This window comes from Ochlerotatus camptorhynchus, unplaced genomic scaffold (assembly GCF_037179485.1).
Source record: "Ochlerotatus camptorhynchus isolate MF236.1 unplaced genomic scaffold, CSIRO-AGI_Acam_v1.1 ptg000093l, whole genome shotgun sequence".
NCBI lineage: Eukaryota > Metazoa > Arthropoda > Insecta > Diptera > Culicidae > Ochlerotatus > Ochlerotatus camptorhynchus.
This window is the reverse complement of record NW_027040583.1, coordinates 655,590-682,037: the sequence shown is the minus strand read 5'-3', so window position 1 is coordinate 682,037 and position 26,448 is coordinate 655,590. Positions and strand designations below refer to the sequence as shown.

Sequence of the window (26,448 nt, the reverse complement as noted above, 5' to 3'; positions counted from 1 at the left end):
CATCTTGAGATTAATGTCTGACAGTCTGAACTTTGTCACTAGTGACATAGAGTCGAGGTGACTCCTTACTCGTGGCGCGAAACATGCCTTTTTATTGTGCATACTAGCCAAGATCTCTGTCATCGGCAGCACATGAGGTCTCTGATAAATTCTGAAATACATGTCCGGGAACTTCCGACCTTCAACTTATCTGAGTAATTTGATAAAATACAACCATATTCAACTTCAAAACATGTAGCATTTTGATCGATATATGTTTTATTATTAACTTATCGTTAAGCTGTAGTTATTTTAATTGTAAATATTATCACTAGTGTTCAATTGATACATACGAAACATAATGATACAAAACAAAAAAAAAAAACTGAACATAACTAACACATTTTGTCGTTTTCCTGCGCGGCGCAACCTCCCTCATTGAGTGTACCGGTACCAGCAGCTGCAGCTGAACGAACGATTGGGTCCGTCCTCGCGCTGTTGGGAATTGTTTTGGCTGTCAGTCATTGCTTTTTAGGCGACGACGAATACTGCATATCAAGCTGGGACTGTGCGATATCGCTCAGGGCAGCCTGTATCTTCTCCAGCAATAGTTCACCTTTCCGCACAACTTCCTCGAGTTTTTCAGCGGATTCTTGGTTTTCGATCTCGAGCCTTTTCAGCGCTTGCACTTGCAGTTCGATTGAGCTTTCCTCGCTGGGCAGAGATTCGATAAGCGTGTCGATGTCCTTGGCACATCTTGAGATCAAGGTGGAAAATAGTTGCGCGTAGTCTTCCTGCTGGTTTTGCTGAGGTGTATGTGATCCAGTTCGTTCGAAGCCGGGGAACTTGCTCGGAACCGAGCACTGTTGCAGTATGCCGATGCTGTTACAGAAGTGTTCCGCTTGCTAGCAAATCAAGAAAACAATTTAGTGCTTCCCTACAGAAGACTAGTTCCTATATTCATTAGCAACGCACTACCTACCTGATTTACCGTGTCCTGAAGCTGGGTTAGTCTGTCAGCCATCGCTTCGAAGACAATGGAATAGTCCAGCGTTTCCTCGTCAATTTTGGCAGAAATTAAAATAGCAACTCAAAAAAGAAAATAAAAATAGAAAAAAACTAAAAGTAAAACGATGCCACCGTGCCAACGGTGCTGTCGAGTGTGGTTCCAATTTCAACTGATTCTGAAGTTATTCCAAAACGAATCCGAAAATGTTTACGGAAGAAAGAACAGGCAATCTTGCAACTAGTGCCAGCTGGAACGATTACGGGATCACGCACGGGTCTGAGTATTGTTATCGCGACAAAAGCGTGGCTTAGTAAGCTTCCTTCTGGTCACTAATCATTCCCTCAGGAAGTTCGGAACCTTATCTTCCGGAAGACAATAAGGATTGCTTCCTGCTATTTCTGCTACTGGTGATAATCGTGGAATTTATTGTGACGAAAATTCTTTCTTTCACACGCGAACGAGGAAAGACGACTGAAAGAGTTTCATTTCTGGCCAGAAACGTCAAAATGCATGTCGGACTCGCTGATTTGTTGCGTCACTTTTCAAATAGACCAATGTAACATATCCACCATTTGAGAAAACCGAAGTTGAATTTCGACAGATTATCATTTGATATGAAATTAGAAACATTGGATAGCAATGTCTATATGAGATTATTAAATCCTATTTAAAATTTAATGCTATTTTTTTAAATCTGTTTGTGCTATTAGTTGGATAAAGGGATTGCGTTTAAGAGTATTGTGAAAAATGTTGAGTTTTGCAAACACGGACAAGACTTTTGATAAAACAAAATCATACACCTTTTACTTGTGTACTACTCACATACACCCTGATTGATTTGTCGGTATCACACCATGATTGTTACATACACCCTGCATGATTCGTCAATTTGACAGAAGGGTTTTCACATACGTCAAATCAGATACACCGGTTTTTGCTTTGCAGTGAAGATACGTCGGCAGCTCGAAAAACATTGAGGAATTGTCGGATGGTTGGTTTATTTACATAACTAGCCAGAGTTGTGAATTAATTGATGTTAAAAGCGGAGATGAGAGGGTCATCGCATTATCTGCTGTCAAATTTGTGTTTTTCGTATAAGGAAAGCCCTGGTCAGAATGGTATGTGAAGTTCAATAATAAAGTCAAGATTAAAGTGCAATTCAGGGGGAACGACACTCATTTGGATGTATTTTTTCAGTCTAGTAATTACTTGGGATTTTCGGGGAAAAACATAATTGATGGGATTTTTTTGAGTGTGTCGTGTTGACGAAAATAGAGCAGGGATAGAAAAAATAGATGGGAATAGATCAGGCAATTGATGTGATGTGAGGGATGTTAAAAAATTTCAGAGGGATACGAGTCTGAACGCGAAGAGGATAGGTGTAAAAAGAAGAAAAATTTGCTGCAATGAAGCGTCCATGAATTACGTAACGCTTATAGGGGGAGAGAGGGTCACCTATATCGTTACGAAATATACATAGGAGAGGAGTAGTCTCGGGAGTAGTAAAGCTTTGCGTTGCGTAAAACAGAGAACACTTTGTTTTTTTTTTCGTTTCTTGATGTAAAGTTTGAAAATACAGGTCTTTTTTGACGTTTTTGGCAACGACAACGAAGGCTATCATCACTAAATCTTGCTTTACAAAATGGATCTGTTTTAATTTTATAAATTGATATTTTTGCTATCTTGAACTTTTGAAAAGGAGGTACTCGATGGTACGCTGATCTTTTGTTTTTGTTTTGAATATTAATAATATAATTAATTCTCGATGAACATTTCAAATGGTCCTATCTGCTTTGATTGATTCTCTTCATCGACTTTCTCTTTTCATAACCACTGCTATGCAAACAGATTTCGCGCTAATTCTACCATCTAGTTTGATAAAGGAGGTTCTTTTCTAGCGTCTAAAACGTCAAATACAAGAGGGAAAGGTTTTGCAGCTGAGTTATTGACGAAAGAGAAAGTCGATGAAGAGAATCGATCAAAGCAGATAGGACCATTTGAAATGTTCATCGAGAATTACCTAAAAATAAAAAAATACAAAACGAAATCAAACATTAATTAAATGAAAAGGCGGGGGAGGGGGGTTTATAGAGCGTTGCGTAATAAATAGAGGGGGGTCATTTTCAGTGTACCGTTTTGTTCCAAAGGGGGGGGGGTCAAACATATTGATTTTTAGCGAAGCGGAATTAATGGACACCGCTCGGGACACCGCCCAACTATAATAATCAAAGCTCACAGCTTAAGTGCAGAAAACGGTTCCGCACCGAAAAGGTCGAAACTGCACAGTAGGATGAACGGGTGATGGCGATGGATTACAAGGTTCCAGTTAATATTCCCAGCTGTATTTGGACGGGAATTTGATCCGCAATATTCTCGCACAGAAATACATTACCCGGTGGGTGTCTTACTTCACCATTAGCTCTTTCTTATCCGAACCCTTGACCAGCAGCAGAGACGAGTAAAACTTGGGCCGAGTGGAAAAAACGACCTGAATTCCTTTTCCACCTGCTTGTCGTAGGGGGTTTCATTGGTAAGGCTTTTCCCGGGGCTAGAATCAGCAGTTCGAACGAAATCAACAGTTGCTTCGCGCCTGTTCGGTAACTTCCATGCTACAACACACAGAGGACCCGGGCTCTTATCCGTCGAATTCGATCGGTTTGAGTCCGGGAAATGGATGTGCGTTGCCGTCTCCTCCGTGATGCACTTGATGTTTTTTGCCCCCAAGACCGATTATAGACGAATGGTCCGTCATCTTTTTTTAGTTTTCGCACCGATTTTTTACCGGCATGGTCAGCTGACATACGTGGTGTTTGTTGTGGAGAGTGTTGTAAACTGACAGTGAGTATGGCAGAGTGCTTCGCGGTCGACCTGAAAACTTCGAGAAACTGCACGGCTTGCTTGACAATTTGTGTGCATGCAGAAGGGATAAGTTGGGAATAGAAAGAATAGATAGGATGGATTGAAATTTTGTACACGTTGAAAATTATATGAGAGGTTTGGGTAAAAATGGGATAATCTTGAAGTGTCGTTCCCCCTGGTTCCTGCACAGTTTTGTCGGTGCTATTGAGATGTTCACGTCCGGTTGTATTGGTGCGATATGTGAGAGCGTGTTAGTGAATATCCGAGGAAAATACATAACAAACTGATGTCAAACTCATTTTGACAGGTCCACTTTCATACATTTTTTAGATTAGCCAGAGGAAAATAATAAACAACTTTACACGGCGTTGCTTCCGCTAGTGTGCGTGCGTTAAACGTCACTAGTCTCTACACGGTTACCAGCATAAACACATTAATGTGTAAAATTTCACACATTTCGTGAAAAAAGGGGCCTACTCATAAAATGTGTAAACTGCGTTTACACATTTATGTGTAAACCCAGCAAACGTCAATAGATGTGTATTTTTTACACATTTTTCAAGAACGGTTTTTACAGCAAAATGTGTAAAAAGTAATCATTTCTAGAACTTAAATGTCAGTCGACGCTGCCGGGATGTTCTGGTGCATAACATCTTTGATCGCGCCGAGGATCACGCCTTCCTTCGGAAGGGAAGTGAAGCCATTGGTCCCCGGTTCATGAGCTGATGGGTCGATTGGTAGGGTCCAGGTATGGGAGCTGCCTCCCTAGCGTCGGTAGCATTGGTGCTCAGCACAAAAAACAAATCAAGGGAAGAAAAACAAAAATCAGTATATGAAGCAAGCAAGCATCGTCCATCGTTGCGCACTACCCGCATAAACGCGAACCATAAATTGACCTTACCGATAATGGTTATAAATTGTTTATAATCCCTCCTTAACTTTAACTGAAATGGTTTTGGGACCTTACATGAACGTTTGTGTGATAAAGTTTTAACCTTATGTATTATTGTTTTTAGGAAGCGGACCTTACAAATAATGGGTTGTTAAGAACCATTACCATATCAAATTCTTGTTTTCTCCATACACTTTCGGAACGAGAGCTATATTAGAACGTTTTTACTTATGGTTTGAGAACATTAATGGTTATGGTTATGGTAGTCAGTAAGGCCCATGAATGGTTTTGTAACATCGATCAACTTTATGTGGAATATATCGCGAATTGGTTGCCTGTAAATTAATAATTATCAGTTCGCGATTTATTCCACGTAAAGTTGAGCGATAATACAAAACGATTAATGGACCTTACTGACTACCATAACCATAATCATTAATGTTCTCAAACCATAAGTAAAAACGTTCTAATATAGTTCTCTTTCCGAAAATGTATGGAGAAAACAAGAATTTGGAATGGTAATGGTTCTTAACGACCCATTATTTGTAAGGTCCGCTTCCTAAAAACCATAATACATAAGGTTAAAACTTTATCACACAAACGTTCATGTAAGGTTCCAAAACCATTTCAGTTAAAGTTTAGGAGGGATTATAAACAATTTATAACCATTATCGGTAAGGTCAAGTGATGGTTTGCGTGTATGCGGGTATCCAGTTTGGACCGTAGTTCCTCCATTTTCCTAAGCTTTTCTTCACTGAAAATTTATCAAATGGCGTGCATCAACAAAGCAGGATGCAGCAAAGTTTGAAGTTTTTTTTACCCATTAATGAGTATAAAAATACACATTTTCTGACTGGTACTAAATTCTTAAAATGTGTATGTTTACACATTGTTTGACAGCTGCATATAAATATAAAAAATGTGTATTTTTTACTCATTTATGTGTTTACGCTGGTTACCGTGTATAGTGAGTGAAAAGAACTTACTTTTGGGTATCGTTTTCTTACCGTGATAACAAAAAAGCCAAAAAAGTGAGTGCCTCTAGTGTTTTCTGTGTTCGCCACGGGAAGCACTGGTCGTCATGTTTTTGACGGTTGCTCTTCGATGAGTGACCACAGAGCGAAATTTGATTTTCGCGACGCTTGTAGTGCAAAAGAAAACGGTCAGCCGCACGCAGAAGATATAAAACATTTTAAAACAATAAAGTGTGCTAATTAAAAGTGTAATCATCTAAAAACATTCAGGATAGTGCAGGCTGCAGTAAGTAGAAGTGGAATATCTTTTTGGGATTGGTGTACATTGTATGAAAATATCTTTTACAGCCTTCCTACCAGTACACACAGTGATGGAGTCCAAAATACCTAAACTCAACTTTATTAAAAAACCAACGGGAATGGCGAGCCTACCGGGAAACGCCCGCCATCCCCTAGTCGATTTGTTAAATGTTCCCTCGGAACTTGATTTCCACGGCAAACGAGTAGCTTCCCCGGAGCTTGTGAACCTTGCAGTGCTGAATCGAGGCAAGTTACGCCGTAGTCGCTCGGCAACCGATCTCAGCAGGCCAAACTTTCATCGTCCGAAGTTTGTACCTAATCTCGAATCCATTTCTTCGGCGAAAAGTCATCTAAATTCGGCAGGTTTAGCTCAAATGCTTCAAAATAACCTAGTGAAACCGGTTCAAAAATCTACGAATCTACGAAGAAGTGTATCCGTCAGTGACATCACCATGAAGGTTCCCGCTAGTTTTTCGTCTGTTTCGTCGAGTTCACATCAACTGAAACGACAGCTGTCCTCTGTCAACAACGGATTGCCTTTGAAGGCCAACAAGGTGACTGCGAGTACTAGTGCTACGGGAAAAATGTTTGGTACGAAATCCGTTACGTCGACTGCGGCTACTGCTACTGCAAAAAAAACTCTTACCGCGTCCAAACCGAAAGTAGTGCCTAGCAAGCAAGCTTCCGTGAATTCCAGTGTGTCCAGTGAAAAATCCAACACATCCAGCGGAGCGGCGAAAAAAATCATTAGCAAACGTATCCCGCCGTACGACTACAAGGCCCGGTTCAATGACCTACTGGAGAAGCATCAGGTTGTCAAGGAGAAATTGGACAACCTTCGTCAAGTTAACTCCGATTTAGAATCGTTGCCGCAAAAATATGACGATTGTCTCAAAGAATTGGGCAGATTGAAGCAAGCACACGCAAAACTTCAGGAAGATCACATTTCAGCAGTTGCTGAGAATGATAATCTTAGATTGAAGAATGTTTCCCTTTCGACAAGCCTAAATGAAACGGAATCAGAGTTGCGTTTGCTCAAGGAACGGTACAACGAGGCAGATAACGAACGAATGCAGCTTAGAGAACTGGTTAAAACCCTACAAGAACGATTCGCCACTGTGGAAGAGAGAAATGCCATCTTACAGGAAGATAATGACAAAAAGGCCGAAATTCTGTTCCGGGCTAATATCGAGCGGAAAGATTTGCACAACACTATCATGGATTTGCGGGGCAATATTCGGGTTTTCTGTCGTGTACGGCCTCCATTGGCTTCCGAAGCGGATCTTCTGGAGTGTGGTTGGAAGTATTTGGACGAGCAGTCGTTGGAAATTTGCGCCATGGATGGAAGCAACAAGAGACAGGAGTTTACTTTTGACCACGTGTTCCATTCGCGAACGATGCAGGAAGATATCTTTGAGAATGTGGCTCCTCTAATTCAGTCGGCTTTAGATGGATACAATGTATGCATTTTTGCTTACGGGCAAACAGGAAGCGGTAAAACCTACACGATGGATGGCGTGACCAATCATCTCGGAGTTATACCACGGACGGTGGACTTGATTTTCAACGCTGTCGACGACTACAAGCGGCTTGGATGGGAGTACGAGGTAGGTGGATTTGATTGGAGGACTAAAGTTTGATTTTTTTCAAATTGATCTTATGCTTCGTTCTATTTTTCACAGATTCGTGTAAACTTTTTGGAAATCTACAACGAAGTCCTGTACGATTTGCTGGACTCTTCCGGCACCACTAAAGAGTTGGAGATCCGCATGGCTAATGCCAAGAACAAAACCGATGTCTACGTTTCAAATATCATCGAAGAAACGGTACAATCCAAGAACCATTTGCGCCAGTTGATGGATATTGCCAAGTCAAATCGTGCTACGGCCTGTACGGTAGGAAACGAGCGTTCTTCGCGGTCACATGCAGTCACCAAGATTCAACTAATTGGAACACATAAGGAAAAGACAGAACTCAGTGTCGGTTCCATCAATTTAGTCGATTTGGCCGGATCGGAGAGCCCGAAAACAAGCATGCGGATGGACGAAACGAAGAACATCAACCGATCGCTCAGTGAACTGAGCAACGTTATCCTGGCATTGGTTCAGAAGAACGAGCACATCCCGTATCGAAACTCAAAGCTCACGCATCTACTTATGCCTAGTCTTGGTGGAAACTCCAAAACTCTGATGTTCGTCAATGTTTCACCGTTCCAAGACTGTTTTAACGAAACGGTTAAATCATTGAGGTTCGCATCACAAGTTAATGCTTGCAAGATGCAAAAAGCACGAAAAATAAAAATTCTAAACAGCTCGAGCGTATTTTGAGCGCAGATTTGTGCCAGTCGGTTCTAATCATCAGACAACAATTTTATTCAAGTTTTAAGTTAAATTTATGTATCTTTAAACGGCTCTTTTAACACACACCAAAATCTGAAGAAATTCTTTTAAAATATTTAATAAATATCTACCTATTCATTACTTGTAACACAATTTCTGGTTTTCACTTTTTAGGAATTCTATCACTGACCGACAGCGGCAAGGGTTGGTTCAGAAGTACTTGGCATTTTTCCATTGTTTGATCGAAAATTTGGAGCGTTAGATTAAGCACCAGTATGAGGACGTTTAGCACCAGACTTGTGTAGTAGATAATGTTCCTTGTTTTACCTCTTTCAACAATATAACGAATAGGCAGGAGCACAATCTGAGCGATGGAAAAATGAATTAATCAAATCAGATTCATAAAAAAAATACAATGGTGATTAAACATACCACCAGAATAGCAGAGATCGAAGTCAAGCTAATAAGCAAGTAGAACATGGCACCTAGGTCCGAACCAACGGTAATCAGCAGATACAGCTGTTGCAGGTTGACGGCCAATATGGTGATCAATCCGGTGTAGCTGTGAACATCGAACTTCTGGATGAAGTTTTCCACGTTGCCATCGCCTTCGCTAGGTTCGCTCCGGTTTGTGGAACGATTCTGTAACGGGATATCGACTTCTTCACGATTACCACTACGGTTCATTGCTCTTGGGATTCCACGAGCGCATGTAACAGAAACAAATTAATATCTGCTACAGCAACTGCAACTGCATATGAAACAAAGCGCGAGGTGATTGCACTTTTATTTTTTATCGATAAGATAATGGGCGAATTTTCGATTATTGCGCCATGGATGATGACGGCACCGATGTCATGGAGCTTTAATAGGAATATACGGCACGTAGGGTTAATGTCCACCTAACGGTCCCTAATATTGGGCACATACATACATTTTGAAAGAAATCAATTGCTGACAATTTTTCAGCAGAGATCTCACTGCGTCCTAGCAAGAAGAACGGTCGACTTGTTTCGCGCTCCGTTAATTTGGAAGTTTTCTCGCTATTATCTGACGTAAATAATCAGTTTTTTCTCGCTTAGTGATTCTTGGCATAATTCCCGATAAATTTATCAAAAAGTGAGTTTTTTTCTGAGAAGAAAGTGTGTTTTCGGCATCATCGGAAGGAAAATTGTTTTTGCGATTGCCAATTCGCCAACCATTTTGCGCACCATCGGTGCGTGGTCACGCATACCTGTGCACACGGATCATCGTCATCGAGTGTCAGCATCTGCCTCCACATTCAAACCGCTCATCCATCTCGTGTGTTCAGCTGAGTGCCGAGCTTCATACAAGCACACACCAACGAAGACCGCCCGCACACGCGGATCGAAGATCATCAAAGCTGCGCGTCGCTCCACTGCTGCTGTGTAAACGCTCGGTGGTAGTAGTATAGGATTATCAGATAAGTTTTTGTTCTTGTTTCTTTCTTTCCCCCATCAGTTAAATTTTAAGTTTGTGTTTCTGTGTTTGTATTTTTTTTCTCGTGTATTGTGTCCGAGTAATTTTGATTATCGTTGCAGTGGTAGAGCGGTTTTCGCTCCCACTAGTACGGCAAAATGGACATTTTGTCGGAAGACGAAATGGACGTTTTGTCGGAAGATGACACCACTTTGCCACGCGATAGCAAGAAGGGTCGAAAACGTCTGTCATTCCAGAAATCAGATGATGCCATCCCTGCTTCGTCATCTCAGTCTGGTAATGGACAGGGACAGATAAGCCCCCGATCGCGAGCCTACCCAGAAGACTCGACTGGCCCATGGGTTGTTTACTTTCAGCCCAAAAAGAAACCTTTGAATGTAATGCAAATTACTAATGATCTGACGAAGCGGTTCTCGGCCGTGACCGAAATCTCGAAGGTGAGGTACAATAAACTTCGCGTTGTCGTCTCTAACCTGAAACAAGCTAACGAGATTGCTGCCTCCCAGCTCTTTACACTCGAGTATAGAGTGTACATCCCAGCTCGTAATGTGGAGATCGAAGGTGTGGTCACCGAAGCGAGTCTGACCCCCGAGATCTTGGCGAAGCAAGCGGTTGGCCGTTTCAAGAACCCCTTGCTTCCCACGGTTGAGATACTGGAAGTCCAGAAGCTGAACTCAGTATCTTTCAGCGAGGGTAAAAAGAGCTTTACCCCCACAGACTCGTTTCGGGTGACCTTTTCTGGTTCAGCCCTTCCTCACTACATCGAGTTGGGAAAACTTCGGCTACCTGTGCGTTTGTTTGTTCCTCGGGTCATGAACTGCCAAAATTGCAAACAGTTGGGACATACGGCCTCTCACTGTGGCAGCAAGGCACGCTGTTCCAAATGCGGGGAGAAGCACGAGGATGGCGCCTGCACAGTCACTGCACCAAAATGCGTGTACTGTAAGGGAACTCCTCATGGTCTCTCATCGTGCCCGGCGTACAAACAACGCGGGGAGAAACTAGAACGCTCTCTTAAGGAGCGTTCCAGGCAGTCTTTTGCAGCAATGCTAAAAACAGCCACACCATCAACCAACGACAAAAATCCCTTTGCTGTTTTGTCTGATGACGAGTCTGACTCTGACTTGGCTGAGGAGGGAGTTTCTTTCAGTTTTCCGGAAGGTTCTGCACGGAAACGAAAACGCATCCGTTCGCGGAAAGTTGCAGATAAGGAACCCCAAATCAGCTTGCCCAAATCAAGGAGTGATGGAAAAAAGGAAGTTTCAACTCCTCCTGGTTTCCGCGGAACTGACTATAACCAGAACTTTCCATCTCTCCCGGGGACATCAAAAACCCCTGATGGCCCATTTTTAAGAACAGAAGCCCCTTCTTCATCCGGGTTGTTCTCATTTGATAAAATTGTGGACGATATTCTCAAGTACCTCAATATTTCTGATCCTCTCAAAAGCATTGTTCTGGCAATGCTTCCTTCTGTGAAGACCCTCTTGAAGCAATTGACATTGAAGTGGCCCCTCATTGCAGCAATCATTTCCTTCGATGGATAATTTTCCAAACGAGGTCGGGGATTTGATCACTGTTCTACAGTGGAATTGTCGAAGTCTCATTCCTAAATTAGATTCTTTTAAGTTTTTAATTCACAATAATGATTGTGATGCATTTGCTGTTTGTGAAACTTGGCTCTCTTCAGATATCGATCTTCCTTTTTATGATTTTAACATTATTCGACTGGATCGTGAGGATTCGCGTGGAGGAGGGGTACTTTTGGGGATCAAAAAGTGCCATTCCTTCTATAGAGTGAATCTTCCACAATTTCCAGGTATTGAAGTTGTTGCATGTCAGGCTATTATTAAAGGTAAGAGCCTTTGTATTGCTTCTGTTTATATTCCTCCTAGAGCCGTTGTTAATCGCAAACAACTTTCAGATATCTGTTCGGTACTTCCTGCTCCACGGTTGATTATGGGAGATTTGAATTCCCACGGTACAGGCTGGGGGGAACTGTATGATGACAACCGTTCTACTTTGATATATGACCTCTGCGACAGCTTTAATATGACAATTCTTAACAATGGAGAAGTAACACGTTTGGCTGGCCCATCCTCGAATGGAAGTAGATTAGACCTCACACTTTGCTCTAACTCATTATCGTTGGATTGCACGTGGAATGTGATCCAAGATCCCCACGGTAGTGATCACTTGCCGATCAAAGTTTCAGTTGCCAGTGGGTTCAATCCGTCGGAACCCGTTAACGTCGCGTACGATCTTACCCGTAATATCGATTGGACAAAGTTCAAGAATGTGATAGAAGATGCCCTAACGTCGGTAGAAGGGCTTCCACCGTTGGAGGAATATAACTTCCTCTCCAATCTGATCTTGGACAGCGCGCTTCAAGCTCAAACTCGGCCGGTTCCTGGAACGTCTTTGCGTAGGAAACCTCCTTCCCCTTGGTGGGACCAGCAATGCACTGAGGTTTATCGTAAAAAGTCCGACGCGTTTAAGCTTTTCCGGAAACGTGGAACACCCGTACATTTCGAAGCGTACTCGGCTCTTGAACGCGAACTCAAGAGCCTCATCAAAGCCAAGAAACGCGGATACTGGCGGCAATTCGTGGACGGATTATCGCGCGAAACGTCGATGAATACGCTTTGGAATGCGGCGCGAAGGATGCGTAACCGGTCTTCAAACAACGAGAGCGAGGAGTACTCCGATAGTTGGATCCTCAAGTTCGCGCGAAAAGTATGTCCTGATTCTGTGCCGGCACAGATGATTCCTCGCGAAACGACGAATTCGGTAGACGAGATCAGCCAGCCTTTTTCAATGCTGGAGCTCTCACTCGCGCTCCTTTCGTGTGGCAATTCGGCTCCGGGGGCTGATAGAATCAAGTTCAACTTGTTGAAGAACCTCCCAGACGTCGCTAAGAGGCGCATGTTGAACTTGTTTGGTCAGTTCCTGGAGCTTAATATTGTTCCGGATGATTGGAGGCGGGTGAGAGTTATAGCCATTAAAAAGCCTGGAAAACCCGCGTCAGATCACAACTCGTATCGTCCCATTGCGATGCTATCGTGTATTCGAAAATTGTTGGAGAAAATGATCCTTTTTCGCCTGGACAAATGGGTTGAGTTGAACCACCTACTCTCAGATACTCAATTTGGTTTCCGTAGGGGCAAGGGAACGAACGACTGTCTCGCGTTGCTTTCCACTGAAATTCAGTTGGCTTTTGCTAATAAAGAGCAAATGGCTTCTGTCTTCTTGGATATTAAGGGGGCTTTTGATTCAGTATCGGTTGAAGTCCTTTCAGACAAACTCCACGCTTGTGGCCTTTCTCCATTAATTAATAACTTTTTGTACAATTTGCTGTCAGAGAAACATATGAGCTTTTCTCATGGAAACTCTACAGCTTCACGATTTAGCTACATGGGCCTCCCCCAGGGCTCATGTTTAAGCCCCCTTCTGTATAATTTCTACGTCAGAGAAATTGACAATTGTCTAAGGGACAACTGCACGTTGAGACAACTTGCAGATGACGGAGTAGTGTCTATGACAGGACCCAGAGAAGCCGACCTGCAAGGACCCTTACAGGATACCTTAGACAATTTGTCTACTTGGGCTATCCAGCTAGGTATCGAATTCTCCACGGAGAAAACTGAGTTGGTCGTTTTTTCTAGGAAGCATAGCCCAGCACAACCAAAGCTTCAACTTTTGGGTAAACCGATCACTCATTCTATGTCCTTCAAATATCTTGGGGTCTGGTTTGATTCAAAATGCACCTGGAGATCCCACATTGAGTATCTGAAGCGGAAATGCCAACAAAGGATCAATTTTCTCCGAACAATTACCGGAACGTGGTGGGGAGCCCATCCGCAAGATCTTCTAACGTTGTACCGGACAACGATTTTATCGGTTTTAGAATACGGTAGTTTTTGTTTCCAGTCGGCGGCTAAAACTCACATCATCAAACTGGAACGGATCCAGTATCGCTGTCTTCGTATCGCGTTAGGATGCATGCACTCGACTCATACGATGAGTCTCGAAGTGTTAGCGGGCATGTTGCCACTCTCTGATCGGTTTTCGGAATTATCCCTCAGGCTCCTCACCCGTTGTGAAATTATGAACCCACTGGTGATTGCAAACTTTGAGAAGCTTCTTGAGCTAAACCCTCAAACTCGTTTTATGTCATTGTACTACGTGTACATAACACAGGATGTCAGCCCTTCGCAGCATAATCCCTATCGTGTTTGCTTCTCCGACTTCGACAGTTCTGTTCATTTTGATTTATCAATGACGCAAGAGATTCGCGGAATCCCAGAGCATCATCGTTCCATGATTGCTCCGTCAATTTTCGCTGCAAAGTTTGGCCAAGTTGATTCCGCAAGATCGTTCTTCACAGATGGATCACTAATAGAGGCGTCCGCTGGTTTTGGTATTTATAACGAATTTCATAGCGCCTCTCGAATGCTTCAAGCTCCTTGTTCCGTATATGTTGCTGAGCTGGCGGCAATACATTGTACGCTAGAAACGATCGCCTCACTTGCACCAGATCATTATTTTATTTTTACGGATAGTCTCAGTTCTGTCGAGGCTATTCGCTCCATGAGGCCGGTAAAGCACTCCTCGTATTTTCTCATGAAAATACGAGAGCTTCTAAGTGCTTTATCTTTAAGATCTTTTGTCATCACCTTTGCATGGGTCCCATCTCATTGCTCGATTCCGGGCAATGAGAAGGCGGACTCGCTTGCAAAGGTGGGCGCTATGGAAGGCGATATTTACGATCGACAAATCGCCTACGACGAATTTTTCTTCATTTATCGTCAACAGTCCCTCGCCAGCTGGCAAAATAAATGGAGTGAAGGGAGTTTGGGACGATGGTTATATTCAATCATCCCTAAGGTGTCGAAGTGTCCTTGGTTCAAGGGGTTGGATGTGGGTCGAGACTTCATTCGTATGATGTCTCGCCTCATGTCCAATCACTACTCGTTAAACGCTCACTTGTTCCGTGTTGAGCTGGGGGACAGTAATCTCTGTGAATGTGGACAAGGTTACCAGGACGCAGATCACATTATTTGGTCATGTGCTGAACACCGTGGAGTCAGATCCGAGTTGTATGATTCCCTTCGGGCTCGAGGTAGACAACCTAATGTTCCAGTTAGGGATATTTTGGCTAGACGCGATCTGGAGTTTATGCAACTCATATATGTTTTCTTGAAGAATATTAACCATAGATTGTAAGTTTGATTAACCTTGTGTTTAGTTTGTGTTTTGTATGTGTGTGTGTATTTTTTTTTGTAGATTTGTTTCTGTAATAATTGTATAATTACAGAGTTGATATAACGTCGATAGGATTAAGTATTTGTTTTAGAAATAGTGAAATTTTTGAATCATAAATCATATTCCAAATCTCCTTTTCCCTCTCCCGATCCAAACAATTGTCATCCACTAACCTCGAGAAGACCGCGAGTAATCGGTTCCAATCCTTTAATTTTAGATTTAAGACATTTATAATGTATAAAGAAAATGATAACTTGGCTCTGTAAAGTTTATTCGAATGAGCCTGTACAAATAAAGTAATTAACAAAAAAAAAAAAAAAAATTTTCAGCAGCAACCAAAAATGCATTCATTTGTACTGTTCATTGTTCCAAGAAAAATTTAAGAACAGGAGATTTTTTTCGATGGGCCCAATCTTTAGATCCATCACCTACATCACCTACATATATGGTAGATTTATGCCTCGCCTTCCTACAAGCCTTTCTTATCATTTACCTGACGGGAAGGGTAGGAAAAGGATACGAATCGGAATGGGAATGGGATTGAAAACAGTTCCCTAATAAAACTAACCATAAAAGGGAGCTTAACGACGTGTTCGGGGTATCATCCAAACCATTTGTGGGATAGTTTAGCCATCCGGGATACAGTTCGTTTATGGTATTTGTTTATTAGGATGGTGGGTGAGAAAAATTCTCCACTCCTAGTCCTAACCGGAGAATCGCATAAGCGTACACGAGCCTAAAGCTGTTTACCACATTGGGTTAGAAACAATAATATGTGCTTAGGGTTAAGTTTTTTTTTAAATCAAGCTTACTTAATAAGTTTTATCAAATAGGTATGTGGAATCGCAGTTATGCTGCTGCAGGGCAGTTAAATATCAAATTATACGACGTTCCATAGTCGGATTCACAACTGTAGAACAATAAGATTAAACTTGTTGAATGTTCGCCATGTGATAGTTAAGCCGGTAATGTCAAGTAAAATTTGAGCTTAAGCTTTGACTAGAATGCTGCAGTTTTGTTCTCGGTTTTGTTTTGAAAGATGTATTAGATACAATTTTGTGCCGAGGTCGGTGGGATTTTTCTGAGGCATAAAAATCTCTGGTCACGTCTTCCTTCGGAAGGGAAGTAAAGCCGTTGGTCCCGGCCCATGTGTGTTTGAATGGGTGCGATATCCTAAAAATATCGGAACAGAGACCGACGTTAAATAAAGGAAAGAAGACAATTTTGTTTAACGACATTCCAAGCTACTCCAATACTGTATGTGTTGTCTTTAAGCCCAAGAACTGATCTTTTGCTTCACCCAACACGGAGATATCGGAATAACTGGCGCAGGTCCTGTGAAATTAAGAGATGCACCTGTGCGTGCTAGTTTATCTGCCCATTAATTCCCTGCGATGGAAGAGTGGCCAGCAGTGGTGGCACGAGTATTGACCACTTTGTCAAGCAGTTTTGGCGTGAATTTCTACCAGCGATTTCACAAAACGGGACCAAAAAATTTCTATTTTTTTATGAAACGCACAAATGTTGGCTACTTTTCTCAAGGTTCTAGAAGAAAAAATCTCTCAAAATAATGTTTTAATTCAAAGTTCGAGTGGTAGTAAACGTCATTTTAACTGCTCGAATGAAGTGGTTAATTGGCTAATCAAAGTTGGCACTCGTGGAGAATAGAAGAAATATGAAAGTGATGATGGTTTCAAAATTTTACACGGTGAGGTATACGAATGCAATCTTAAAATGTATTTGCTTTGCGAACAAATTAGTTTTAATGAAATCTGGTTGATGCTACGTTAGTAGAAGACTTAAGGACTACGCAATAGACATATAATATAGAAAAAAATCATTTCTATTCAGATTTTTAGTTGTATACGTAGATTTCAGCTTTTCTACCACTATTGCAGCAACCAGATTTAAATAAAATGCTTCATTTGCAAAATAAAAGCATTTAAAGACATGGTTTGGATGATACACATGGTTTGGATGATACCCCAAACACGTCGTTAAGCAAAATAACCATACAAATTTTATTAGGGCGAGCATTACTATTGTTATATGCATTTGAATTACGGATGATTGTCTTATGTTGATTTTTTTTTGAAAATTGGGAATTTTTTAAACCAGAGATTGGAAAATATAGCACTCAAATCATTTGAGTGCTATATTTTCCAATTTCTGGTTTAAAAAATTCCCAATTCTCAAATAAAAATCATAATCAATCATAGTCAAATGATACAAATTTAAGAATCCAAGAGCTATAAATTACCCTAGTAAACAAATACCATAAACGAACTGTATTCCGGATGGGTAAACTATTCCTCAAATGGTTTGGATGATACCCCGAACACGTCGTTAAGCTCTCTTTTATGGTTATTTTATTAGGGTAGATTTATAAATCGATTATTTCCATTTCCATGCTGAATAGCCATGAACAGTCATTCAATTATGGACAAGATTATGGATACAAAATTTCTTCGTTGACTTTGACAAACTTTGGTTTCAACGCTTTACCCATGTTCGTACCAGCGTTCGTTTGTCAGCTCAGATCAGCGAATGACGATCGATATAATTATTTACATCATCGTTTTGAATAGAAATACTCAGAAAGGGAGAAATTAGAGTAGGAGAAATGAGTGCATCGGAATATTTTGCACATTTCACAGAAAAAAAAAAGTTGTTGAATATTACATCCAAACTGCTGCAACCAGGTCAATCCATCGGTTGTGTAATATAACGTTGTACGATGTACCTCAATTTTGCGAACAAAATTACATCCATTGATGTAATATTGTATCTGCTTTTTGCTATTACATCATTATTTCATACATCAGCTTGAATTACATTGATCGATATTACATTTTTTTTTGCTGTGTTCTTGGTGCCATTAATTAACCGTACTTACCTTACCAATCAGGCTAAGGCCTTGTTGTCCTCTGCTGTCCGAAGAAGTCGTCTCCACTCTACTCGATCCATGGCCACAGTTCGCCAGCCTCGTAGTCTGCGAAGGGTCCGCAGGTCACCTTCTACTTGGTCGATCCACGTTGCCCGCTGCGCGCCTCTTCTTCTTGTTCCTGTTGGGTCGCTTTCTAGAACCATTTTCACTGGGTCGTCGTGCGGCATTCTTACGACGTGCCCAGCCCACCGTAATCGCCCAATTTTTGCAATGTGGACGATGGATGGTTCTCCCAGCAGCTGGTGCAATTCGTGGTTCATTCGCCTCCTCCACGTTCCGTCATCCATCTGCACTCCACCGTAGATGGTACGCAACACCTTCCGTTCGAAAACACCAAGGGCGCGTTGGTCCTCCACGAGCATAGTCCAGGTCTCGTGGCCGTAAAGGACCACCGGTCTAATCAGCGTCTTGTAGACAGTCAACTTCGTGCGGCGGCGAATTTCATTCGACCGGAGCGTCCTCCGGAGTCCAAAGTAGGCACGATTCCCTGCCATAATGCGTCTTTGAATTTCTCTGCTGGTATCATTTTCGGCGGTCACCAGTGAGCCCAAATACACGAACTCATCGACCACCTCGATTTCGTCACCGTCAATCTGAACTCGGGGTGGGAGGCTAACATCACAGACAAACAGACATAACACATTGAATATTTATCACTGTAAAACATCGTTGCTAAAACATTACCGCCATCTGTTGAATACACTGTGGTGGGTAGTACGCTGAACAGATGGCGGTAGTGTGTAAACGTCAAACGCAAGGGAATTGACTATGCACGCCACAGGTGGCGGTACTACCAACTACGATACTTTTAAATTTACCGTTAAATGCTTGTTCGATGAACAACTTGCGAGTGTTATGTCTGTTTGTCTGTGCTAACATTGTCTTCCCTAGAACCTCTTGCTTTCATGTATTTTGTCTTTGATGCGTTGATGGCAAGTCCAATCCGTCTAGCTTCAGCCTTCAGTCTGATGTACGTTTCCGCCATCATCTCAAAGTTCCGTGCCATAATGTCAATGTCATCGGCGAAACCAAGGAGCTGGATGGACTTCCTGAATATCGTGCCACTCGTGTCTATCCCAGCTCTTCTGATCACACCTTCTAACGCGATGTTGAACAGCAGACACGAAAGTCCATCACCCTGCCGTAACCCCCTTCGAGATTCAAAGGGACTCGAGAGTGTCCCCGATACTCGAACAACGCACATCACTCGATCCATCGTTGCCTTGACCAATCGCGTCAGTTTATCCGGAAATCCGTACTCGTGCATAATCTGCCATAGCTGATCTCGATCGATTGTGTCGTATGCGGATTTGAAATCGATGAACAAATGATGTGTGGGCACGTTGTATTCGCGGCATTTCTGCAGAACCTGCCGAATCGCGAAAATTTGGTCCGTGGTAGCGCGGGCACCCATGAATCCCGCCTGGTATTGCCCCACGAACTCTCTTGCATATGGTGACAGACGGCGGCATAGAATTTGGGAGAGTACCTTGTAGCCGGCGCTCAGCAGTGTGATCGCGCGGTAGTTGCAGCAATCCAACTTGTCGCCCTTTTTGTAGATTGGGCATACGACACCTTGCATCCACTCCTCCGGTAATATCTCCTCCTCCCAAATCTTGGCAATTACCCAGTGCAGCGCTCTAGCCAGTGCTTCACCACCGTATTTCAATAGCTCACTTGGTTGTTGATCTACACCCGTTGCTTTGTTGTTCTTCAGCCGACCGATCTCCTCCTCAACTTCTTGAAGATCAGGGGCCGGTAGCCTGTCGTCTTCTGCGCGTGCTCCTAGGTCTGTTGCCGTGCCACCTTCGTTTTCTGCTGCTTCACCGTTGAGGTGCTCGTCATAGTACTGCTTCCACCTCTCAATCACCTCACACTCGTTCGTGAGAAGGTTACCGTCCAAGTCCATGCACATATCGGCTTGCGGCACGTAGCCTTTGCGCGAACTATTTAGCTTCTCGTAGAACTTCCGTGTGTCGTTTACGCGGTACAGATTTTCCATCGCCTCGCGATCTCGGTCTTCCTGCTGACGCTTCTTCCTTCGGAAAACCGAATTTTGTTAATTAACCAACTAAGATCAATTAATCAATAGAGTTAAAATATTGTTTTGATTCCAAAAACTAGTTGAATTTGAAATGTGAACAAATCAAGTTAAGCGATACAAACTATTGCACTTCCATCATTGTATGTGATACAAAAACAATTAACATTCATTTATTTAATATAATCATACACACTTAATTTTTTCTACCGAGATCGGCTGTGCACATCTCGGCAAAAAAAGTTTTACTGAGATCTCAGCAAACATTTCATTTGTTTGTTGAGATTCAGCTAAGCATTATCCGAGTCTTAGAAATCAAATGTCACTTTTGCTGAGAACTCAGTGAAACTAATTTTGCCGAGATTTGCACAGCCGAGCTCGGTAGAAAAAACTGATTTTACCGTTTACTGAATTTTCAGCGTTATTATTCACTTAGTACATTAAAAATAGTATTGCAAAATGTATTGTTTCTAAACAGTTAAAATAATAATCTGTCGAACTTCAACTTCGATTTTCTAAAAATGGCAGATAGGGGTAAGAGGTGCATAGTGAACAGGTGGGGCATATTGAGCATCCCATGCACCAGCTTGGACTTCCGGCCATTCGGAACAAATTTTTTGGTGGTAGGATCAATATCACAATGATATTGAACCTACTACCAGTTGATTTGTTTCATGCAACTAGAGATCCAGGGCCAAACTGCGGGATGCTCCCCCTATGTTACATTGGTCTATTTGAAAAGCTTAGTGTTGTGTGCTGTTGGAGTATCGCTCATGTTCGGTGAACGCGTCACGGTGGTAATTCACGAGAAGCATCGACAGCGGTGTTTGCGGAAATTACACCAGGGACATCTAGAAATATGCATGAAGTACATAGCAAGGAGTTCTGTGTGTTGGTCTTCGATTCATGAAGATATGCAAGCACCGTAAGTGGTTCTGTAATAAAGACAGCACTGCATTCCGTACCGGTTCCTCGGCGTACTGCCCAACCTTAACAATCACATCTTAGCTTGATTTTCAATTCAAATGGGACTGTTATGCGTTTATGGGTAGCGTAGTTTATACATAAAGAACTTTCAAGTCCAATAGTAATACTTTATTATCGAGTATAATTCATAGCAATAAATAACGTAACATAAGAATATACGAATCAAGCTTCTACGATGCTACTAGCTAGCACATGGATTTGCATGCTTTTGGTCGAGTTATAAATCTGTCCCGGCGGAAAGGGCTGCAGTCGAGGGTGGGCATCCGTTTTGGACGACTTAGTTGCTGCAATGTATTTGGACAGGCGTATGTTTGGCAGCGGCAGGAAGCCAGCAGTAAGCGGTAGAACGTCCAGCGTGATGCTGTGACTATCGACATCCTCCATCGAGATGACACCTGTTGGCAAAACATACCGGCATGTACTACTTTTGGGAGAATATGTGTTTAATTTTTCTTACCTGCCGTTCGCCCCACGACCACCCACATGTTCTGATCGGCAAGCACCTCGTACATAAGATCTGAGAATGGGTTTGCATGCACCTTGGATATTCGCAAATTTAAATGACATACCGAATTGACCCGGCATAGCTCGGATGGCTCTATCTTTGCGCAAATGGTAAATAATGTCGTGTAGTCCATCACATCGAACGTGACGGAATATGGAATGTAGTATCGAATTTCCTCCGGTAGGCTGGCGTCTGCAAAGCTCATCCGGTAGTCTACATGAATCACAGAAAGTTCACTCTCTGCTTTGAGAGCTTCGACTTGAATTTCGTATAGATACGAAATGGACACTGTTTTGCTCATGGTGATTTCATTTTGCGATTTGGGATTTATATCGATGATGGTTACGCCTTCGGCAGCGCATGACATTGAAGAATCCTTGAGAATGAGCTTATGATCGCTAACGCCTTTCAGGATCACTTGCAGGAATTTCTTCGCACCGGAAGAATGCAACCGACAGGAGGCGATCATCGCCGGAAGGAAATGCAGAGGAATTTGTATTTCGTTGCGACTCCAAGGGACCTGGAGGGTTACTTTTTGTTCAATTGGTTTTTCCTCGCGTCTACCGGGAAGGTCGCATAGGGCTTCCAAATTGATTGTTCTTTCTTCAAAGGATTCAAAGTTCTGCAGATTGACCAGCAGTTCTCGTTCGAATGCTGCCTTCGGTGAGCCATCATCCGCACTAGCAATTCTCATTTTGAGATTCTTGGAACATCTGAGAACAATGCTGGCGTCCTTTGGGAAGCGGAAACTTCCACCGGAAACGATCAATTTGACTGGTTGTTCTACACCGGCCACCAGGTTCATGAAATTCAAAACAGCAGACGATGCCTTTGTTATGATATCGAAGCTGGACAATACCTGTGGCAGGCTTTCCGAGAGAAATTCAACACTGTCTAGCTGTACGGCTAGCTGTTTGAACGACCAGGAGCCAACTCGTTTGGCCTTGGATTTCAGTTCGATTACATTGGATCCTGGTTGGAGTAAAACTTTTTCGATGCTCACACAGTTGGTGAAATCTGAACGTTGGGTAGGCGATATCTTTCGGCGTGTGCTGCTGGTTCGTCTGACCGGCTGCTTGGCTTTGTTGTCACATGCAACCGAGGCGCAGCTCAAGGTGTGATCCTGCTTGTAGTCCAAATGCACGGAGATCGGCAGCAAAGCCGACGGTTCGGTCGCCGTTGCGATTGATGGTGCAGCGTCGGAAGGTTGCTTAGGATTCATGCCGAACGAAAGCAACACTTGCTCGCAGAATATTTCACGAGGGAAGTAGCTGTCGACTTTAAGTACGACCGACACGACGTCATCCTGAATTATGGAAGTTTGTGCGATGTTGATGTCGATTATCTAAATCAAAGGTTGTTTTATTCATAAGGGCGCACACAAAAGTTGGCTAACTTAGTCAGATTATAAAATTTCTGCGCTACTAACATAAACTTACCTTGAAATGGTCATCAAGCACAGTTATAACATTGAGTGCATCAATGTCGACATTTCTTAGCTCCTTTAGCTTCTTTAACGATTTAACAAATTCATCAAAATAGAACGTTCGCACCATCATCTCCAGGTCCAGGCAGCAAGAAATGGCACTGCACGTTTTGGTATAGTTGACGCAATCATCCATCTTTTTGTAGCACGAAGCCAGCTCCAGCAACGTTTGACTGGATAGGTGATGCCAGTTCTCGCTTTTAAGCTCTCGCAACAAATCCGTGAAGAATACTACCGCTTTCTGAGGTTCATCGAGCGTAATGTAGAAATTGCCTAGATCCAGTCCCACCAGCCGGGCAGATCGCAACCGTGATACGTGTTTGTACGTACTGATAGCCAATTCGCTCAATTCTAGATACAACTTAGTAAATGCCTGGTTAGATCCTAACGCTTCCTTCAAACTATCGGTAGCAGACTTTTTCGGTTTGCGTGCCGGGGAATGTGCTTTCCTATCCTTTACATCCACTTCCAGCAAAGCACCGGTGCTCTCCGGGATGCTGTCACCCATACCAGCTGACAAATGCACGACGGTATGGAGCTGTTCCGAGGTTGGCTGAAATCCCGGTAGCAGACCGCATTGCTTGCCAAGACTGTACAGTTTATCCTTGGCAAGATTCCAAATTGGAGCCGAATATTGGGAACACTTATGAATGTCCTTCGATTCTTGCACCTTGTCGCAAAGATTCAGCACTTCGAGAGCACACACAAATTCCCAACACGCCAATGCTCCTTCGGGCGTTTCCAGCTTCAGAGCATCGATTTCTCGAAGTGTTGAAAACAAGAACGGTAACAAACGTTCAGCAATTTCCCATGGTTTTCCGTTGGCATCCAGCAGTAAGCATTGCCGTTCGAACAGATAGCTTCTAAACTCCAACAAGTTCACCGACTGACTGATAATTTTCTTACGTGTCTCATCCATCTTAATCGGATTCAGTGAAATACCATGAAATGCATACAACGGTTGATCGAATATCTGCAACCACTTTTGCTTATCGCCATATACCGAATTCAAGATGAATTGCGAAAAAAGAGCATCCAGTTCATCGTACTGAACCAACGCTTCCGAATATTGCCCGAGCATTTCCAGCACGAACGCAAGTTCCTCTTGCAACAGAAAATAATCTACAAAATTCCAGTTCTCTTGTATCCTATTCTCTCGATTCGAACGAATCAGCTCTTCATATTTCACGATATTCTTATTGTAACCCGTCAGCATTAGATGACGAATCCTCTGGAGCAAACAACGAAACGACTCTGTCGCTTTCAGCTCAAACTTGGTCGGGTTCAAGACCGACAAACATCGATCGCCATTCTTGGATGCGAAATCCAATCGGATCTTGTCTAAAACCGTTGTCCGGGGAAGAATGTTTTTGGACTTTTTGATATCCAATGTTTCCACTAGCAGTATCATCCAATCCGTAACATTGTAGCCGTTCAACGTTTTCAGCCACTGATCGATCTCTTCCTTAACTGACGCCCGATACGCTTCAACGTCGTTACACTCCGTCACGTAAATGTGCATCACCGGGTGGTCAACGATGCTCCAGCTTCCATCGCGGTACTTCTCTAGCAGGTTCGGATCGAACGGCTTGAAGGTGGCTTCGACACGAACATTTTTCACCGGACGACCGTATGAACGCTTCCATTCTGCCGTGTCCGATGGGAGCGCCGCAACGATGTGTGGTTCTAGCGACTTGAAAATTCGGGTATCGCCGGAATCTGTGGAAATCCAAGGATGTTATTTTTATTCGGTTCCTCGCGTCATAAGCACTCACAGGTTAAAATCGGTTTACATTGCATCATTTTCAATGCAAGTCGGTTCTATACGGTGTCACGTGAAATGAAAGAACACTGTTTTTCACGTAAACTTCGCAGTATTTACCTATTTTTCGAATTTTTACAATGTTTTGAAAAGTTTTGATGCGTTGACAACATTTGACAAAACTCTTATTTCGACAGTGAGCATGCATAAGGGCGTATACGTGATGATCGATTCTCTTCATCGGTTTTCTCCTAAGAGGAAGAGGTGACAATTCGACAGTGAGCATGCATAAGGGCGAATACGCGATGATCGATTCTCTTCATCGATTTTCTCTTTGCATTGCTACAGCTAAGCGAAACAATTCGACAGTGAGCATGCATAAGGGCCTATACGCGATGATCGATTCTCTTCGTCGATGTTCTCTTTCGTTCATAACTCGCTAGATTTAACGTTTATCGGTGCGTTTGCTGTTGCTTTTGATAGCCAATACAACCTGTTACTACTTTGCATTGAACAAATTCTAGAAAATTGTTTCGCTTAGCTGTAGCAATGCAAAGAGAAAATCGATGAAGAGAATCGATCAGCGCGTATTCGCCCTTATGCATGCTCACTGTCGATTTGTTCAATGCATAGTAGTAACAGGTTGTATTGGCTATCAACAGCAACAGCAAACGCACCGATAAACATTCAATCTAGCGAGTTATTAACGAAAGAGAAAATCGACGAAGAGAATCGATCATCGCGTATAGGCCCTTATGCATGCTCACTGTCGAATTGGCTTCTTCTCTTTCTCTTTTATTTCTATCTCTATCTTTATCTATCTCTATCTTTATCTTACGCACATGAAATCGGCCAATCAGGAGCTGGTTCACGTTTCACAGAAAAGTGGTTCATTTTTGCCCCCGTATTGTCACCTCTTCTCTTAGGTTTTCTCTAATAAAAATACTCTCTTTTCCCTTATAAAAATACTCAAAAATACATCAAAAATACTTTGTACACGAAAACTACATTTCATAATGAATTTAATACCAAAATACACCTTATTTCAAGTCGGGTAGATGAATCGAAAATACTCGAGTTCACAGCCCCATCGCTTCTGGGTGGATTCTGTTTATGTGTGGTCACATGAAAATTATGTGGAATTTGTTTATGTGTGGAATTTTATTAGTGTATAGGTACTCCACTCTGAAATCTGTGAAAGGGAATCTAGAATCATGTAGAACAAAACGTCCAATGCAACACTCATTGATTATGTCATTGAGAAAAATAGTCCAATGTAACGGTTCTATGACACTACCCCGAACGTCATAACCCCGAACGCCGTTACCCTGAACGGTACATTACCCCGAATTACCATTACCCCGAATGGCCATTACCCCGAATTCATTTCCAAAAGCTGTAAATAATTAATTCTTTGGATATACGATAAAGAAGAGAATATTCCATTCTTTGAAAACAACAAAATGAAATAATTAATTCTTTGGATAAACGATAAAGAAGGGACTATTCCCTTCACAGCAAAAAAAAATGTAATATCGATCAACGTAATTCTAGCTGATGTATGAAATAATGATGTAATAGCAAAAAGCAGATACAATATTACATCAATGGATGTAATTTTGTTCGCAAAATTGATGTACATCGT

General features: G+C 42.4%; 5 protein-coding genes across 5 annotated transcripts in view; 2 read left to right on the top strand and 3 right to left on the bottom strand.

Moving 5' to 3' along the window:
• LOC135698664 (GATA-binding factor A-like) overlaps positions 1-26,448 on the top strand; it is a 444,653-nt gene that overhangs the window by 83,973 nt on the left and 334,232 nt on the right. The window lies entirely within an intron of this gene.
• On the bottom strand, positions 241-1,440 carry MED21 (mediator complex subunit 21). The gene is made up of 2 exons (XM_065218710.1): positions 962-1,440; positions 241-884 (listed from the first exon to the last, which is right to left on the bottom strand). The coding sequence occupies exons 1-2, from the start codon at positions 1,001-1,003 to the stop codon at positions 501-503; spliced, it is 426 nt and encodes a 141-aa protein (XP_065074782.1). The 5' UTR covers positions 1,004-1,440; the 3' UTR covers positions 241-500.
• On the top strand, positions 5,884-8,447 carry ncd (non-claret disjunctional). The gene is made up of 3 exons (XM_065218709.1): positions 5,884-5,999; positions 6,062-7,620; positions 7,696-8,447. The coding sequence occupies exons 2-3, from the start codon at positions 6,085-6,087 to the stop codon at positions 8,338-8,340; spliced, it is 2,181 nt and encodes a 726-aa protein (XP_065074781.1). The 5' UTR covers positions 5,884-5,999; positions 6,062-6,084; the 3' UTR covers positions 8,341-8,447.
• LOC135698647 (uncharacterized) lies at positions 8,516-9,039 on the bottom strand. The gene is made up of 2 exons (XM_065218708.1): positions 8,785-9,039; positions 8,516-8,716 (listed from the first exon to the last, which is right to left on the bottom strand). Exons 1-2 carry the CDS (start codon positions 9,037-9,039, stop codon positions 8,516-8,518), a joined length of 456 nt encoding a protein of 151 aa, XP_065074780.1.
• SIDL (SIDL trafficking protein particle complex subunit 10) lies at positions 21,137-24,968 on the bottom strand. Its single transcript, XM_065218716.1, has 4 exons — positions 24,817-24,968; positions 22,995-24,760; positions 21,508-22,900; positions 21,137-21,445 (listed from the first exon to the last, which is right to left on the bottom strand). Exons 1-4 carry the CDS (start codon positions 24,842-24,844, stop codon positions 21,213-21,215), a joined length of 3,420 nt encoding a protein of 1,139 aa, XP_065074788.1. The 5' UTR covers positions 24,845-24,968; the 3' UTR covers positions 21,137-21,212.

Excerpts from the sequence above, each read along its gene's own strand:
- LOC135698647 (XM_065218708.1), bottom strand. The coding sequence starts at position 9,039 with ATGAACCGTAGTGGTAATCGTGAAGAAGTCGATATCCCGTTACAGAAT. Across the intron at positions 8,717-8,784 it reads CGATCTCTGCTATTCTGGTG|ATTGTGCTCCTGCCTATTCG; the intron begins GTATGTTTAATC and ends TCCATCGCTCAG.
- ncd (XM_065218709.1), top strand. The coding sequence starts at position 6,085 with ATGGAGTCCAAAATACCTAAACTCAACTTTATTAAAAAACCAACGGGA. Across the intron at positions 7,621-7,695 it reads GGCTTGGATGGGAGTACGAG|ATTCGTGTAAACTTTTTGGA; the intron begins GTAGGTGGATTT and ends TATTTTTCACAG.
- SIDL (XM_065218716.1), bottom strand. The coding sequence starts at position 24,844 with ATGATGCAATGTAAACCGATTTTAACCT. Across the intron at positions 22,901-22,994 it reads TGCTTGATGACCATTTCAAG|ATAATCGACATCAACATCGC; the intron begins GTAAGTTTATGT and ends CCTTTGATTTAG. Across the intron at positions 21,446-21,507 it reads GGTCGTGGGGCGAACGGCAG|GTGTCATCTCGATGGAGGAT; the intron begins GTAAGAAAAATT and ends TTTTGCCAACAG.
- MED21 (XM_065218710.1), bottom strand. The coding sequence starts at position 1,003 with ATGGCTGACAGACTAACCCAGCTTCAGGACACGGTAAATCAG. Across the intron at positions 885-961 it reads TTCAGGACACGGTAAATCAG|CAAGCGGAACACTTCTGTAA; the intron begins GTAGGTAGTGCG and ends TTGATTTGCTAG.